The sequence below is a fragment of the Chaetodon auriga genome, chromosome 12 (genome assembly GCF_051107435.1).
Source record: "Chaetodon auriga isolate fChaAug3 chromosome 12, fChaAug3.hap1, whole genome shotgun sequence".
Taxonomy (NCBI): Eukaryota; Metazoa; Chordata; class Actinopteri; order Chaetodontiformes; family Chaetodontidae; genus Chaetodon; species Chaetodon auriga.
In genome coordinates this window covers 7526801-7544305 of record NC_135085.1, presented here as the reverse complement: position 1 = coordinate 7544305, position 17505 = coordinate 7526801, and the positions used below count along the sequence as shown (strand labels likewise).

At 42.2% G+C, this 17505-nt stretch overlaps 3 protein-coding genes across 3 annotated transcripts; 1 reads left to right on the top strand and 2 right to left on the bottom strand.

Moving 5' to 3' along the window:
- The first annotated feature begins 5198 nt into the window (after positions 1 to 5198).
- mul3 (mitochondrial E3 ubiquitin protein ligase 3) lies at positions 5199 to 7421 on the top strand. Its single transcript, XM_076745612.1, has 5 exons — positions 5199 to 5292; positions 5432 to 5556; positions 5631 to 5718; positions 5826 to 5946; positions 6030 to 7421. Exons 2-5 carry the CDS (start codon positions 5440 to 5442, stop codon positions 6520 to 6522), a joined length of 819 nt encoding a protein of 272 aa, XP_076601727.1. The 5' UTR covers positions 5199 to 5292; positions 5432 to 5439; the 3' UTR covers positions 6523 to 7421.
- A 19-nt stretch (positions 7422 to 7440) lies between these two features.
- On the bottom strand, positions 7441 to 12657 carry eif2b5 (eukaryotic translation initiation factor 2B, subunit 5 epsilon). The gene is made up of 16 exons (XM_076745611.1): positions 12462 to 12657; positions 12093 to 12217; positions 11823 to 12008; positions 11543 to 11720; positions 11376 to 11456; positions 11220 to 11297; positions 10835 to 11147; positions 10582 to 10727; positions 10041 to 10185; positions 9850 to 9951; positions 9635 to 9736; positions 8605 to 8695; positions 8400 to 8523; positions 8169 to 8294; positions 7952 to 8062; positions 7441 to 7723 (listed from the first exon to the last, which is right to left on the bottom strand). The coding sequence occupies exons 1-16, from the start codon at positions 12618 to 12620 to the stop codon at positions 7661 to 7663; spliced, it is 2130 nt and encodes a 709-aa protein (XP_076601726.1). The 5' UTR covers positions 12621 to 12657; the 3' UTR covers positions 7441 to 7660.
- Positions 12658 to 13171: 514 nt separating this feature from the next.
- On the bottom strand, positions 13172 to 17183 carry LOC143328727 (crystallin J1A-like). Its single transcript, XM_076744014.1, has 10 exons — positions 17010 to 17183; positions 16482 to 16548; positions 15974 to 16150; positions 15375 to 15473; positions 15183 to 15275; positions 14943 to 15099; positions 14251 to 14366; positions 13913 to 13990; positions 13597 to 13736; positions 13172 to 13499 (listed from the first exon to the last, which is right to left on the bottom strand). The coding sequence occupies exons 2-10, from the start codon at positions 16546 to 16548 to the stop codon at positions 13401 to 13403; spliced, it is 1026 nt and encodes a 341-aa protein (XP_076600129.1). The 5' UTR covers positions 17010 to 17183; the 3' UTR covers positions 13172 to 13400.
- Positions 17184 to 17505: the final 322 nt, after the last annotated feature.

Here is a 17505-nt window from a genome sequence, read left to right as displayed (position 1 = left end):
TTAAAGTAACCTGTGCATTCTGCTCTTATACTACCTACACAACAACTCAGGGGCCAGTATTGTACTTTGTACTGCAGTGCATTTGTCTGATAGCTTTAGTTACAGATGACGGATTTACATAAAACATATAATAAGCTTGTAAAACGGAAGTCTTAGTTAAAGATTGAACCAGAAGTTTCCAGCTGTTTAGAGACGAGTTGTTAGGCGTTCCACCAAAGACACACTTCCACTCTAAAGTTTAAGATGGTTTAATTTGTCAAACAGTCTGAGGCCCAAACATTCAGACCATGGACAGGACATGTGTGTGTAGCTAAATGCAATAAAAATTTGTCTCTTTCTGTTGATTCCCACATATGGATCTGGACACAGCTGACACACTGCTCTCAGATAAGATAATGCTACTGTATAGGCTCAGGGAATGATGCATAGCATACATGTGTAGGCTATGTGAAGTGATTGCAACAAACTGTGGAGCTGCAAAGCTCATAATTGATCATAGACAATGTGAGAAGACTGATAGATATTAGTGCTCCCTCTCCCAGTTCAGCAAATGGACGATGCAGGAGAAAAACATGCAGTGTGTGCCTGCTTGTCTCTGGTCAGATGGTTGCTCTGTCATCACACACTCATGCATCAGTGTGCATAGTGTGGAGAGATGAGGGTTATGTTATTTACTTCCAACCATGAGGAACACAAGTTACTGATAACAATGCACAGACTCCATCTTTGTTTCTAATGCACTGACTCGTCCGGTGCCACCATGTGCTTCGCCTTATGTTGTGCTGGCCTGCTTTTACTATCAGTGGGTGACTCACTGAGGCTTATGAACGCCATGATGGATGTCAGAACAACCTTCCCACATCATAAAAGTCAAATGTTTGGGCTTTCGAGTTCTGCTGGGTGAATCTGTTGTGCTCACCTCTAATCATGTTTGTTATAAGAAGCATTTTAATGAGTTAGAGTGAATTAATTTGTCCGCAAATCAAGAAATTAGCAGGATCTCAGTTGCAAGAGTTGTGCTAGTTAGGTGTTATCAGAACAAACATTTGACACCACCAGTGTTTACCACGCTCTCACACCAGTCGGCAGTGGGGTTTTATTGCCACTGTCTCAAAATTAAGAACATATTTCTCATAAACCCTCAGTCATAAAGCTGCTCTTTGCTTCTAAAGAGGATAAACGTGTTTACATTTTTTTCTGTGTCGTCTTCCTCTGCTCCAAGCTGTGGAAGCTTTCAGCTCATATTAGCAACATCTTCTTATTTTGTGCCATAAATGAATCGTACAACACCGTCTGAAAAACACTGTGAAGTATGGTGCCAATCAGATGTTGTCAGGGTCTCATTTACTGGAATTAATTCAATAATTGCTCAAAGTGATCGTGGGAATGACTTGTTGCATAAATTACTGCCTTCAACGTGCAAGCTGAACTATAACTCACATGTTCTGAACTGTGGGGCTCATTGAGCCGCTGATGTTCCAGTCTGAATTGATCTGTGAGCTGTCAGTCAACACCCCAGATATTTTAATGGAGGCAAAGATGGTAATTAAAAAGGTGCATCAAACTCATCAAACTGAAATGGAACTCAGACAGTGAAATTATCTTCCCAGCAGGGAAATCAAAAGCAGCGTAAATTTGCATGTGAGTGTGTGTGTGTTTGCTTGCGTATTATGCCTGTTGAGTATATCCATAAATCCTATATATACAGCGATGAGATGAGGGATACTATTTCATTTTGTCAAGCTTGCAATCACAAAAATGTCATCTTTTCAGGAACTAAAAAGAAGAGCTCTGTGTCAGTTTATCAGAAGTGCTTTTGATATTATCTCGTGGGAGGTGAAGGTGTTCCCAAATGTTGGATATTCTCAACTGTTGAAAACTGCAGCTAAGCAGACACACACAGCGTGGATCCACCACCTGCAGTCGGAGGACTTTGAGGTGTCATGCAGGTCATGTCGATGCTCGCGGTGCTGCTCTTGGGTTGGTAGCTGGTCAGTCCACCACTCTGGTCCAGAGGGAAATATCTCCAGAGGTATCAGATGAAATGTTGTACAGACATTCATTGTCCTTAGAGGATCATGGGTGGATTAGTTTGCTACATATTCATGTTCCCCTCAGGCGTTACCTTTTATTTTCAAGGTCAGAAAGTCTCCTCGTGCCACAGGCTCCTGTTATGCAAAACATAAATGCAGACATTGTTAACCATCCATTATTACCGAATGACTTCATCTATAGCTCCTGTGATGCTCATTCTCTACTGTCTTTAATTACTCTTGTTCAATAGGGAAATAATAGAGAGTTTGGCAGAAACATTCAGGCCGGCAGCTCTGAAGCAGCGTGTCTTTTGTCTGATCCAACTCATCAACAAGAGGATGGGCCAAAGGGTGTTTGCATCTTCAAATAAATGGGAAAGAACTGAAGGAGTTGTTAAAGTCAGAAAGGATGATTCAGGGACTTTTCTTGCTGTTGGAATAAGAATAAAAACTATTCATTAGCCAAATACTTTTCATTTTTCAGACGCTTTTCATTTGGTCCTCATGCATTCTTCTTTTTCAAAGCAATCCACTTGTGAAGCCACCACGCATCTCTGCAGGCATATGAGGCTCTCTGTGTTGTCAGTGTCATCACAGAGGCTTGTTTGAGTGTTGATGCTTTAGTCAGAGGTTTTTCCACAATAAGGAAACTGACGTCATTATTTTCAGCTAAATGCCATTTTGCTTTCAGTGAGCAGTCAAGGACAGAGAATGATGAAATGATGAAACCTCAATCAGGATGAGCATTATGTGCAGTGCAAAGGAGACGAAAGCAGCTCAAAATCAAGGATTTGATTGGCTCCTTTCTTCTCTTCTCTTCTCTTCTCTTCTCTTCTCTTCTCTTCTCTTCTCGAGGCATCAGGTGTTGAATGACACAGTATTAAAGTCGTGTTGACAGAGATGCCCCTGAAGGTTCACTCCTTCACAGGCAGAAGGAGAAAAAAGGGGACTGAAACAGGTGTAGATAGCAGCCAAACGACAGGAAAAAATATGACCACACATTTAAAAACAGGTGTGTACTCACTGTCAAACACTGTCTGCTGAGAGAAAATAGTCAGCTATTCAGCACGCAGGGAGAGTGGCAGAGAAGAAGGAAGCCGTCCAAGTCTGTGAGGCTTTACTTTAGGTGTATTATGTCAGTCAACGCTGGCCACTTTCACTAAAACATAATCAGAGGATTAGCTGCTTCATAACCAGTGTGTTAAGCTGATCTGGACCTCTCCAGAGGAAAATATAGAAAATAAAGGAATACATCCAGGGAATGAGAAAAACATCACTGTGCTATACAAAATTTAATTAAAATTTGAATATTCAACATTTTATGTGATTTTTCTCCTACGCTTTGAACGACTGGAAACTCAAAGGTTTTAAGTAAAAATCCTCCTTTGGCAAAACTGCTCACATCTCACAGATGTATGCAAGCTTGTAATAATGAGGAGTAGCATGTTTCAGTGTCCACAAATGCAGCATGACTCAGCCTGCAGATGGTCACATCATTCAGAGTGGCAGCATTAACTTGATAAGAAGCAGTAAAGCTGCTGTATTAAACGGCTGTGAAGCATTAAAGACATTAAAGCCAGGAACCTTTAGTGCTTTACAGTGATGGAAAGTCTTGAGATGGTTGAGGTGATGCCACAGTGTAAGAATTCTCCGTTACAGGTGAAAGTCCTGCTTTCAAAATATTTCTTGAATTAAAAGTGTTACCAGAAAATGTTAGCATGCGGAGTGGACTCTCTGTTGAATGAATTAGTCATGTATTTTCATGTCTGGCCGTCATCTAACAGCATGATACATCAACATTGTCCAAACATAAACATAAACCTCCCACAAATAACGCTCCGGGAGATATCCCTCAATGGACCTGCAGCGAGTGGCCCCTGAGCACAAGACAAGAACCAAATCCAAATGAAACAAAAAGTATGTCTGCAATCATTAGTGGAAACAACACCGTGTATTTGATCCAGTTCATAAATAGTCTGCCATTTTAATATTCCAACTACTTATTAAACTGTTTGGTAGTTTAACCCAAAAAATAATGAATTATATTTTAGAAAATGATGAAATATTTTATATGTCAAATCTTAGAGCCCCTGTGTTGTCTACTCAGACTGTATGGGTGTGTACAATCTGTTTTTGATTTCAGCATGTCTCCACCCAACTTACGCCTGACAAGCGGTGTAATCAGCCCGACCCTTTGATTAGCAAAGTAACTAGTTACTGTGTCCATCAGATAAATGTAATGGAGTGAAAAGTGCAACATTTCCCTATGAAATGTAGTGGAATACATGTATAAAAGTAGCATAATGTGGAAATACATAAGGGAAGTACAAGTACCTTGAAGTTGAATAATGTACTTTGTTGTATTCCACCACTGTGCATCTGACGCCTTCATACAAAGCAAGTAAGTTGAAGAGTGATTTTCCCCTTTGATTTGAATAATTTGTAGAGGCCCAAAGAGGTAAAACTATACGGTATGCCACAGGAAAGAATCTTTCTTGTGGGAGGCTAAGATTTTGTTTTTTTTCTTATTTTTCCTCCCTCAGTAATCATCTCGTCAACACTGGTGGGATTTCTTCTACTTCTGTACATGTTGTGGGCCGATTCAGAAATCCTATGTGGTATTTAGCTATATAAATAAACCTGACTTGACGTGGCTTGTTTCAGGGTCTTTTTTCTCTATTCTTAGATATTTTTTACTACTGAACACTATGATGCATAATATGTTTTAAGCAGTGGTAGAAATAAATTACATTTATCCAGGTACCATACCTAAATACAATTTTGATACATTTTATACTGCTTTATACATTTCACTGTGCTACATTTGATTAATGACTACTCATGACTTTTCAGATTAAGATTTTGTGCCCTAAATTTGAGCAGTTTCTAAAATATGATGCATGGTTACAACTTAAATTAATCAAAAATGCATGAAGTAGTAAAAAAAAATGGTGCAATTTTGTCCAACCAAAAAACAATGACATATTAATTAATTTAAAAGTTTACGCCACAGTAACATTTTGAATTGCAGACCTTCACTCGTATTAGAGTATTTCTACAGCCTGGTGCTGGTTTCAATCAGACGCTGTTGCCACCTGGTGGTCAAACAGCTTATAAGACAAATGCTCTTTATTTCCCATTGGCTGATGAAACATGACGCGACCTGGTCTAACACGGAAATGATATCAACGTAATAGAAGCTTTGGTTTCGATTCATGTGACCAAACTATACATGAGTTTGTTCCAGGTGTGTTACCAGGTAAGTCCTCTTCCTCTTACCTGTGCTTTATGCAGTTATTCCTCAAAAAAATACTGCGTACTTGTACACGGATAATTACTGTGTACGGTAGTTTACTTGGACTTGTGCTGACAGTGTTGTCTCTGCATTCCTGTCATAGATACAGAAATGGGTGACTCTCCTTTAAACCCGCTGGTTTTGATTGGTGTCGGGTCCAGCTTTGCCTTCTCTGGCCTTTTCTATCATTTATACCAAGAAAAGAAAAAAGAGCTGAAAAAGCTGAAGGTAGGTACATCACTGTCTGAATCCTGGTGAAGTATTAATACAGTGAAAAATGAAACCAATGCTTTTTATTTTAGGAGATCCCCGTTTTCAAGCCTGATCAACATTTGGTCAAAGTACTGAAAGCATCTCCCCACAAGCGTCTTCAGTATGTTGCCGTAGAAGGTACAAACATGTCTAGAATTAACAGTTTTGCAAATGCAGTTTTGAATGGGATCAGTCACGGAGCTCATTTTAAGAGGGATCACAACTGGCTTCATATCTGTCTGAAGGTCTGGTGCAGGCGGACGGGGAGCCTCTGGCCAGCCAGTTCGTCCCACGATGCTTTGGTGTGATTCAGAAGATAGCAGTGGAGGAGCACTGGAAATACTGGAACTCCCTCACCCGGACGTGGTACATTAGACTGCAGAATGCAACCAAAAATGTGTCTTTATCAATCTACGAGTCTGTTAATAAGAGTGTGATTGCTTTTCCAGGAATTCTCGGACAATGAACAGAAAAGAAACCAACAACGCCGTGCCTTTCAGTCTGGTCAGCCCTGGAGCCTACATCACTGACTTGTACGTGAAGGTTCAAAACCCTCTGGAGGCCTCTGGGTGCAGCCTGGAGAGGGTTTATTTCAAAGTAAGACGCTCTGAGGAGGGCTTGGTGAACATGGTGGTGCAGGGCCTCAGCGGGGAGAAACCTGTGGCGATGGAAGAGAGCGAGGAGATGCTGCGGGTGGGGAGCACCCTGACCGGCTTTGGTGAGGTGGTGCTGGAGGGGGGCCAGGTGATGAGGCTGCAAGCCCCGCAGGACGGCCGCAAGTATGTCCTCATATCCACTGACTACACGAGCTTCATGGACAGGCACGAGAGATCAGCCAGCATGTGGAAGACGCTGACTGCTGTCACTGGCATCACAGCGGCTTCTGTTCTAGCAAAGGTCATTTACGACTTGGTGGGGAAACAGGACGACAGATCCAAGTAGGCCTTAAGGCATTTATACTGCAGGTGTAGCAGCTTACAAAGCTGGGGCTCTGCTTTTTTGTCCCAATACTGCCTCAGATATTTCATCTCAGAATCCGCTGCACCATCCTGATCCGAAGATAACTCTGTTGCATGTTTTTATTTGTGTCATTTCTTGTTTTGATTTGTAAGCGCTGTCAAACACTGTAGTATCTTGTAGAAGTTCTCTATTCATCCGAGTCCTACAGCTGATGATGTGAGCACAGAGCCCGATGAAGACAATAATCAGGTCTTCAGCCCTGAAAGAGTCGACTTAGGGGGAATGAATGGAGCTTTGTAATGACAAGATACGTCAAAGCCTCTAAGATATCTTTCGTTTCTTCTACAGTTGTTGGGTCATTATTATTATTCTGTGATAAAACTCAGAAGAGCATGGATGTTATGCAGGATATTTTCCTGTAGAATTCCAAAATTCAGAGTGACTTTATCAAGGGAATATTTTATTTTTGTAATGAAATTGTATTTTTTTATAATTCAAGATGAATCATTAAGTTTGTGGCGTCAAAAAATCACTCTTACTTTTGATTGCAAGGTTTTAACTGTGAACCTGATCTGAGACATGACTGTTATTTCATCACTGTCAGTCCACGTTTGCAGTCGTGTCCAGACAGAATGGAACTAAAACCACATTTTAAGGCGACTGTATCAATTTAGCAGATTATCTTCTACCTCTTAAATCATTTTGTTTCTGCGGTGTTGTTGTATGACCTGCTGTCAGTGTTCAGTTTGTAGGGAAAAGGGCGCTAAACACTATTTGTGCACAGTCTTCTTTAAAAGGTGATGGATTCAGTCTCTTTATAACCTTGTAGCAAGTGTTCTCATTTTGTGTTGTTGACAATAAAGTGAGACACACGATACTTCAACACATTTCCAAGTGGTCTGAGGGTCTTTCTTCTTTATTTGGATATTGACTTTCACAGCCCACAGCCCTTACATGGCGTGGCACTATGTGATGCATGTCAGTTTGAAGTGAAGATCCTGATGGATGCTCCAGGCAGGAAGCTGTTGAAGAGGCTAAAACCAACAGCCTGAATCCCTTTATTCACACAGCAGTTTTCAAATTTTACAGAGTCACTTTGTCCTTTCTTAAATGCTCCTCGTTATTCCCCGTCCTCCTCTGAAGACTCCTCAGCCTCCTCCAACCACTGGATGAACTTCTGAAGCTGTTGGAGAAAACAAAGCTCATAAATATGGAAAAAAAAAAGACCAAAACATGACTAATATGGTAAATCGAGAAATTCGCAAATTGCACAAATTGCAAATTTGCTTGCCTGACTGAGTGGTCAGAGTGAACTGTGAACACATTCCTCTTTGCAAAACAAGATAATAATTCATAACAAACACAAATCCTGGTGTCCTGTGTGACCCAGTCCACCCAGTACTGTACGTACCCCCTGGTTCTTGCGCAGCTGTCTGCTCTTGTTGGTGGTGGCTCCCTGGGAGAACCAGCGCAGTATCATCTCCTCCTCCAGGATCTCCAGCTGGTACATGTTCATCAGGACCTGGGTGGAAAACACAACGCTCGATGACCAACATTTTTACTTGTGCCAGAGTTCAACCTTTGTGAGAGTCAGCAGATAAATGAGTGAATATGCTCGTGACCCTGACCTTGACCATAGCAGCCCAGTGACTCTCCTGGTCCAGGAAGTGTTCTTCAAAGGCAGACAGGCAGTCGAGATGGTCCTGTGCTCTCTTCACATAGTTCTTAAACACCGGCGCCCATTTCTTCAGTAACTGAGGGGATGAAGAGTGAAAACTTCAGTGAACATATTTATCTCTATCATGTCTACACTTAGATGAACGTTCCGTTAGAAAATAAAAATAGAAAATCATATTTACAGGTAGGAGCAGAGCAACGTATTGTGATGCGGTAAGCTGTGGGCCCTGCTGCTGGAAAGGGTACTCAAGCACCACTCTGGTTAAAATCTGCATCACCTCCTTCAGACTGATATTGTAGGCATACCTGAAGAGAAGGAGTGTGTCACACTGACTGTGCAAAAACAAGCACTTTGAAAAGGAAAAGCCATTTTAAGTTCCTGCTTACTTGAGAGAGTTGATCTCAAGAACGAGATTGTCACAGCTGATGTTTTCCTCCAAACCTCTCTGCAGAGTCCCCAGCACCTCCATCTGGAAGACTACACATGAACACACCAAAGAACAAAGGTCAGAGAGGAGAAAGTACTGTATAACCCAATTTTGTGAGTTTCTTAAATCCTAAGAACTTTTCCTGGACAGAACTGTGTCATTTGGTAGCAATTCTGGCTAAAACAGAGACACGGTGTAGTTAGTTGTCTTGAGTTTAAAAGACAGAAAGTCAGATGAAAATTATATACCTAAATTACCTAGTCCAAAAACTGGCAAAGAGGTGGAACGTGGATGGAGGTAAGGTGGGCTGAATAAAGCCTGGTTGCTCAAACATAGTGGCTAGCTGTCGCTGAACGTGGCCACGCACTTAATTATGTATAACTTTAAGCCTTAATATAATTTAAACGTGTTAGTCAAATAAAAATTGCCCACACAGTCGTCATGAACCTGGAAATTAGCTCTAGAGACCAAAACCGTTTTTTGTACCAGGCTGTAAACATGTTTATTTCTCCTGTAAAAATAGGCTTATTAATATGGGGTCTATGGGGATTTAATTGCGTTTCAAGCCAACCTCTAGAGGCACTTTGCACTGGCTTTGTTTTCCAGCCCTGGAGTTTGCTGCTTGGTCTAAAGGTTTCTACAGCTACCAAGAGCCAGAGCCACCACCTAATGCAAGGAGTGTGTGAAACACGGCAAAACAATTAGCTGATTAATTGGCTCCATATGTCGACATTTATACACAATGCGTACATTGGTAAAGAAAATAGTCAACAGATTAATCTGAGATGCAAATTATGGTTATGGTGTGCAATGTATTTGTAAAACACTGAGACATTATCTAATTCCCTGATGCTCTGTCTGAAATTCAACCATGAACCTTCCATTAAAATTGTGAGTAATGGAGATCATTGCTGGTTGGTATTGTGTTGGTTTGACCAGTAGGGGGCAGTCACACGGCTCCACAGACAGGTGAAATGACCAACTCTCACCTTTGACATCGTCCATCTCAGGGGAGGGGATCACTGGATCATCGGCATCATCAGGCTCGCTGTCCTCACTTTCACTCTCAGGGTCAGGGTTCAACACCAAACCTGTTGTACAAGAAACAAATGCCAGGCTGCTGGGACACGGACTACAGCATCATGGGAAATACCAGCTTCACGGACTCTATGATAAAGTTAAACCAGCCAGGCTGCTATCCTACCCCACAGACAGTGTGACAGCTCTTCATCGTCCGTGTCATCCAGACTGCTGGCCTTCCAGATGTAGCCTTTTCCCTTTGCTCCAACCTCTGCAGGGTTGAATACTGGAGGACAGAGGAAAGCTCGTCACCAGAAACATTCAGGCATTTTGTTTGCTCGTGTATATTCATGTCAGCACACAGTCAATGCACACCTTTCAGTTTGGTCTTGTCTTTACTGTGACCGATCTCAGCATCGTCACTCAGGAATTCATCATCGTCCTCCTCCTCCTCCTCCTCCGGGTGGTGCATAGACACCACAGTACCCTCGGGAAGCAAGATGTCTGGTCCGATCACCACCTTGAAAACATTTCACAGCAAATTAAGTGAAAAAATTCGAGGCAGACAGACTGAGTTTTTGAAACAACTTAAAATTGTGAACAAGTTAAAAAGTTTTTAGATATTCATTCTTTGCTTGTAAATGTCTTAGTGTCCAAGCTGAAGCTGATACACAGAAGGAGTTTGAGTATCAGTTCAAGCATAAGCAATGAAAGCAGCTGATATGTTGATTAAAGGTTAATCACTGCAAGCACAGCTGCTTTCAGTTGAAGTGAAAGTGCCAAAAACAGCAGAACTGTAAATTTAAAGGTATTCATGAACGCTGTTGAACTTCCCTTTTAAGATTCAGGATGAAAGCAGTTGAAATGTCAGTTGAAAAGTAAAATGAAAGCAGTCAGTTGATAGTGAATTGCTTACATTATACGCCAGGACACACTGTTTATTCAGCCTCACGCCTGCTTTGATCTCAGCCTTGTCGCAGACAACAGACTGGCTGATCACCACGTTGCTGGCAATGTGAACATTATTCCAGATGTAGGCATGGTCCAGATTTACATTGTCACCTGTTGCAATAATAAAGAAGACTGTTAACGCCGCTGTCATCATGTATTTACATGTAATCTCCTACTTTCAAACACACAAATGAGCACTTTTAGGCCTGGACGCTCACCTATGGTGCAGTTGCTACCGATGACACTGTTAGAAATGTTACAGTTAGCGCCGATGCTCGTGTCGCAGCCAATGAGAACATTCTCCACCATCTGGCTGCCGTGGCCCAGGCTCACTCCGGACCCTCGGTAGACATTGTGGCGAGAAAATGTGCAGCTCCGTCCCTTCTGGTCAACGAAGTTTGATTCGGGGGTGAGCGGGTAGACCCACCGCCGCACCAGGTCAGACGATACCGAATCGTACATGAGAAGATTGGACACTCGGACACCGTAGCCGTCCTTGGTGACATGCATGTGTATCTGGTTGCCCAGAATCTGAAGAGAAATAAAATAAACGTTGGCTTTGGCAGCACGTTTACCATGAGTTCAATAAAAATGACATAGTACCTCTTCATTGACCAGCATCCCTCTGACAAAGTCGTTCCTTGTTTGGTAGTCAAAATTATCAGTGAAGAGCTCAGCAACCTGAAAATGAAGGGGAAAAAAACGTATTACTTCAATCAGTAATGATGAGTCCAACAGCCTCTGTCTCTGAAAGCTCACCTGCGGGGAGCAGATACTGATGTGACAGTCCAGGAGGTCGTGCCTGATTTCAAACTCATCACTTCCACTGTGGAAAATGTTCTGCGAAACAAACAGCGGTGACATCAGTCATCCATCAGTCCAAAGCCAGGGGAAGCTAAAGACGTGATGCAAAGTGAAACTCTTACCACGGGGAACTGCAGCCTCTTCAGCCCTTGTGTCTTCTGGTAGTGTAAAATCCTCTGGCTCTTGCTGTCCACAGCGACAATGACATCATCCTCCTCACAGCGGGACCTGTGACCTGGAGACGATTCCTTGAAGACCATCGTCATCACTGAGATGTTCTTGTCGACCTTTCGACGATGCCTGTGCACAAGCAGAACGACACGTAGTTTCAGAGCCACGCAGTCCTGGAGATCACTAATATTGCCCTTTCTCCTGACTATATGAAAAACACTTATCTCTTACCTGTGCTCCTGCAGCGCCTGACTGAGGTCAATATTTGACACCACATCTCCATAAACCAACACAAAGTCCGAGCGCACAAGGGACTTTGCATCTACATCCCTGAGCACATCCCCTAAGGAGCGGTACATTTCTGAGGTGATGATGTGGACTGTGTTCGGAGAGGAGGGTCGACACCACTTAGACTTCCTGTCAGACACAATGACAGGTCAAAATCTTTCACTGAGACCAGTCTGCACAGACGTGGATAATAACCACACACTGAAAACTTACAGTAAGTGTTCCTTGATTTTGCTGGCCATCCAGCAGCAGAAGACAAATGTTTCCTGCACCCCGGTGGAAGTGAGGAACTCGAGGGTGTAGTCGATCATGGCAGCGTTACCCAGCGGCAGCAAAGCCTGGCATCAATGACAACATGACACATGACGTGAGTGAAGTAACGATACAGATTAATGCTGGGAACTGAATATTAGTCCTTAAGTTTTATTTAACACACCCAAAACAGTAGCTCATTCGAGAGCTTTAAAGTTACATGTTTAGCAATACGGTTTCATGAGTGCCAGTGCAGCCCTGTCACTGTTGACAGCATGGAGACCGCACTTAGCTTCATTAGCGGTCCAGTTAGCTTAGCTCGCTGCCTACCCGCGGCTGGTCTTTGGTCACTGGGAAAAACCTCCGGTTGAAGCTGTCGGCGACTAAAACAGCCTGCAGCGGCTGCTCCTCTTCCTCCTGCTCACCCGCACCTTTTCTACTTGGAAGGCCAGAGCCCGAACGACTCTGTTTTCCTCCTTTAGCAGCCATGTTTGACTCCCAAGTAACCAACTCTGTCGTCAGAAATTTGTACGGTGGCTGTGGTGGGACAATCCACACATACAGAGTAGTGGATGTACACAGTGAATCCTTTCGTTGGTCCTGTCACCTGCCCAATATAGGGTTTACCTGGAGCATGAAAAAGAAACTGAAGACACAGTTAACTATTTATTTATTTATTTTTCAGCGTATTAATTGTGGGATCGCATTGCTATAGCATTTAAATAAAAAATGGAAATTGAATTTGACCATTTTGCTTTATGAATATATATCTTAAAATGTGTATGTAAATACGTCTTCTTTGTGTTTTAAGAATACTCCTGGACTCTGTGGAAGTATAAAGATACCGATGAGGTTTACCAAATAAACAATATCAGGTATCACTCACCAGTGACACTTTCAATCTCAGGGACTGAATAATGTTTTAATGAAAACATGCGAGTGCTTAATTATTATCTCTATTGTCAAAATCATGAGCTTTTTCTTTTCTGATGAACAGAAGGTATATCATAATTCAGCATAACTAAATACTGCACAAACAATTCTCCATGGCACACATTTTTCAGATATTACTTTATTGCAAAAAGACTCAGTTACCGAACATCTGTAGCAAAATGTTAAACTTTAACAGAGACAAAAACATCTGGCTCCTGCCTTTCAAAAGTTTAGACAAGAACCTTCATCCACTGTTCTGTAAAAGCTCAACAGTTTTCCATTTGTTCGCTGGCACCCCACATTGGACAACACATTCCTGTAATGCAGAGAGAATAACTACTGATGGTGCTTGGCCATCTTCTTGGCATGCTCCAAAACTGAGTCATAACGGAGTGTTTTTGACGTCCAAGAAGATGGAATTCCCTCAAGTCCAACCTGCGAGGATCAAAATAGCACATTTTATAAACCATCAGACATACAGTACAGTGCTAATATTAAATATAATGAATGTAAGATTAGCACACCGTCATACCTGAGCCCCAAGACAGGCTCCAATGAAGGACCCTCTGCTACAGGTGCATCCCCCACAGCTCATGGTATCTCTGACAGCCTGCTCATAGTGCTTGGCTGTCAGGACTCCATGCAGCGCTGCTTGGAACGCACCTGGCAAACCTGAAAGAACATCAGCACCAGATGTGAATGACATGGAGGTGTTTGAAATGCTTAGCCCAGTATTTGGCGAGTAAATGACAGCTGCCTGAGTTACAGGTCACACTCGATTACTGATCTTTGCTTATTAAAGTATGATCCACTGATTGAAGAGGTTAACACAAGCTTTGTGAGGATACCTCATGTGTTTGGAAACACAGTGGGGATGAGCTCCTGAGGAGTCTTTGACAAATGCTCCTTCACCTGATGAATGTGTCCTGAAATCAGTCAGAAAAGAAGGTAAACACAGAGTCACGCAAATACAATAAACATGTCAAACGTGAAGTTAGGTAAAGCATTCATTGTTGCATGTTACTTTGTCTTTAGCTTGAGGGGTGTCTTAACAGATTATTGCAAACGCAGTAACTAATCGGTATGTTAAACTTGCACAAAATGAGGAAGAGTAAACCCTTTAATCCCATGACTCTGTCCCATGACTTTGGTGTAGTGAAGCAACAATGCTGCAGGCCTCACATACCAATGACTGCTTTGTCCAGATCCTGGGGCTGCTTCCTGTTTGGGTCACTGAGCTGATCGAGCACAGAGTCCAAGGCTTTTGGATCAGGACCATTCAGGATGAAATGCTCCAGGAACCTGGGAAATAAACATTGCTTCTGTTTCTGCACACCTGTAATTTACATGCATGAGTTTGAGGATTTCTGCTGCTTTGCATTCATAAATAGTTTGAAGTTGGATATTTCTACTTGGTCACTTAAATCACCAATGAATAAACACCTCCCAGACTTAATTTGCCAAATGTGAAATCCGGTACCCTATGAAGAAGCTAATGTTATGTCAGAGATATGCTGCAAATGGTTGTTAGCACAAAATATTAGCTAATGTACATGCAACTTTGCATTCAAGTTAAAGTTGCATGTACATTAAATTTTATGCTGACTGTTTTATGTTTAACATGCCTTACAATAAATAATTAAGCAAACACGTGAAGAGTTTCTTTTAAGGATTAAAACCATGTTGAATTGTTAACCTGTAAGTCAGAAAGATGATTTCCAAATCTAAATGTTACACCACCGTCTACTGCAACTACTTTCTACAGTGTGTGTCATTGGTCTATTTGTCATTTATTACATCTTTTCATATCTCAGATTCAGAAATGAACCGCACTGACATCATTATCAGCAAACTGATGTATATGGAGAACACACTGACCTTGCAGCTGCCAGAGTCTCAGCCACACATTCATCATTGTTCTGCGTGACTCGGACAGCCTGCTCAACCTTTTCCAGCATTTCAGGCTTTCCTGCATACCAAGCCACAATAGGAGCCAGTTTGGCGATTCCATCAATCTGACAGTCGCTCTCACAGCCTGTGACCAATGTACACACATTTGTTAGAGTTGTTTCTCTTGATTATGTCTTAACTATTATAATGAATACATTGCAGGTTTACCCGTCTCCTCTTTTCCTGCATCCACATTCTTCAGGAAGCCCTTCAGACTCGCATGTCTCCATGGTCCCTCGATGGGCAGCTGAGGTCTTGGCCCTGGTGTACAAAAGCACATCATCAGTATCCCCATTGTGCCAAGTGGGAAGAATGAATTCATTCTTCAGCCACAACATAAAGAACAGAGAGCTTTTCCACCTCCTTTCTCTCTGTAAGGATCGTTGACCGGCGTGTCGTACTCTGACCCAGGCCCAAAGAATTTCAGTGTGCGCTGCTTCAGATCCTCAACATTTAGACCTGGACAAACAAGTTAACAGATAAACATAAAACATACACTGTAGAGTCACACAATCATCATGTTACAGGAACTTAACATATGAGGCAAGTTGTTAATGAGGCATAAGCCACCATCTTGTATCCCAAGCAGAGACAACGAGGACCAGCCTAAAAAGCCTGCTTTTTTCATACACTTTATTTGTTCATTAATTTCTTCTTTTAACTACTTTTTTTAAGTGAGGGGATGATTTTGGGATATTTCAGGTGTAGTGAGGATGAGTCCGTCACATGTCAAGAACAGATATGGAGCTCATCACCCTGTTATTCAGCCATCTGGAAGTGTCACAGTGCTAAATATAGTGTCAACAATGAAGGGAAGAGCACACTTGATAACAAAACCTACTGTCAACAACCACTTTTTTGTCAGATAGCATGTGAGTGATGCTTTATTTTAGAAATGACACAGTTTAAACAGATGTAAAAGTGTGAATGGGTTGATAAGGTGAATAAAACAAGCCTACCTCCACATTCAGACAAGGACTCCAGCAGGACAAACGCCTGGTCTCCGTAGCAGCTCTGCTGGCCCGTCTGCCTCCTGTAGAAAGGGTTCGCCGACTCAGAGCGGAACTCAGGGTTTGGCTCCTGAGCCAGAATCCCCTGCAGCTTCTGGAGGTCGTAGACCCAGTGGAGGGGCTGCGCTGTGAGGGACGAGTCAACACATCACACTCATTTCTGATTGGAAACCAGAATTTAGATTAAATGGCTAGTTGAGTATAGTAAAGGTAGCTAAAGCACCGGTATTGTCTTTAAAGGTAAAGGCTCAGGTGATAGAACCACAGAAGAGAAATGATTGCAGATGTCAAGATTTTGTGTAAAAATAGAGCCTTCTGAAAATTACATTTTACTGTCTTCATTAGTATTAAAACAGGGATTAGGGATTAGGACGAGTAAACAAATTTTTACCTCAAGGTATTTTACTGACTGCATAAGCTGCAACACTACGGTATAAGAGCCTTTAAATATTATTACCTGCTGCATCTGCAACAGCTGATCCCAGGACGGCTCCCATCGCTCTGTTGGCCAGAGCTGCAGCCATCTGTGAAACAATCACTGGAGTTATTGGAAAATACAAGTCAAGACCTTTCCAGAAGCCACCCTGAGCTGTAGGGAATTGCGTAAGGCATTTTTAATAGTGACAGGTGATAAATTAAACACACACCCAGCTGTATCTTAACGTTAAACATTTCCTCATTGCGTGACATTTGTATAACAGGCAGTTTTATCTGAACTAATCATGTGACCTCAGGCTGCGCACAGACTGAATACAAATGGGTTAGCTAAAAGATTTAATAGCGTTAGTTATTAGCTCGATGTTTCAGCAGTAACTATCGTTAGTAAGTCTGCATATGACTTGAACGCTGCACATTTTATCTGTATATTATTTTTAACTATAACAATGACCTAGACAGCAGTACTTCGACACTAACGTAGCTAACCTGCTAGCTAACGTAAGCTAGTTTTTAGGCATAAACGGAGGCTGAAATTGAGAAATCTTACCTTAAACACGGCTCTGTGTCTAGCTACTATCTGATACTGAAACTCAGCCCGTGCTCCAGTTTACTTCAAACCTCTGCACACATCCTGCAGGTAGATGTTATGAAAGGTTTTAGCTCCTCAGCACCGCCCACAGGGAAGTAACATCGGTACCGGTCCGCCCCGCCTCCACCCACAAACCGAACATCAGTGCCGGAAGTGGAGATGCTACGGACGGGGGCTGTTTGCATGCGTGAAAATGGGGGGAAAAAGCCTATTAACTGTAGCATTATGGCATACATATATTAAAGATAAGCCTAAATACAATACAGTTGTACTGATGTGGTGAATTTCATATAAAATACCCCAAACACTGATAAATTCACAATTAAATATGGACTCGCTAGTGCGTAAAGCTGACCAGTGTAAAGTAGCATAGCCTAGCATTCAATGTGCAACAGCCATTGAATTTTTTTTTTAGTTTGCAGCATCTAAGCTGATCATAACATCACACACAACT

Bases quoted from the DNA above. Each gene is read 5' to 3' on its own strand.
- mul3 (XM_076745612.1), top strand. From the start codon at position 5,440: ATGGGTGACTCTCCTTTAAACCCGCTGGTTTTGATTGGTGTCGGGTCC. The intron at 5,557-5,630 runs GTAGGTACATCA...TTTTTATTTTAG, and splicing joins AAGAGCTGAAAAAGCTGAAG to GAGATCCCCGTTTTCAAGCC. The intron at 5,719-5,825 runs GTACAAACATGT...ATCTGTCTGAAG, and splicing joins TCAGTATGTTGCCGTAGAAG to GTCTGGTGCAGGCGGACGGG.
- eif2b5 (XM_076745611.1), bottom strand. From the start codon at position 12,620: ATGGCTGCTAAAGGAGGAAAACAGAGTCGTTCGGGCTCTGGCCTTCCA. The intron at 12,009-12,092 runs GTAAGTTTTCAG...TGTGTCTGACAG, and splicing joins AAAATCAAGGAACACTTACT to GAAGTCTAAGTGGTGTCGAC. The intron at 7,724-7,951 runs GTACGTACAGTA...TTTCTCCAACAG, and splicing joins AGCTGCGCAAGAACCAGGGG to CTTCAGAAGTTCATCCAGTG.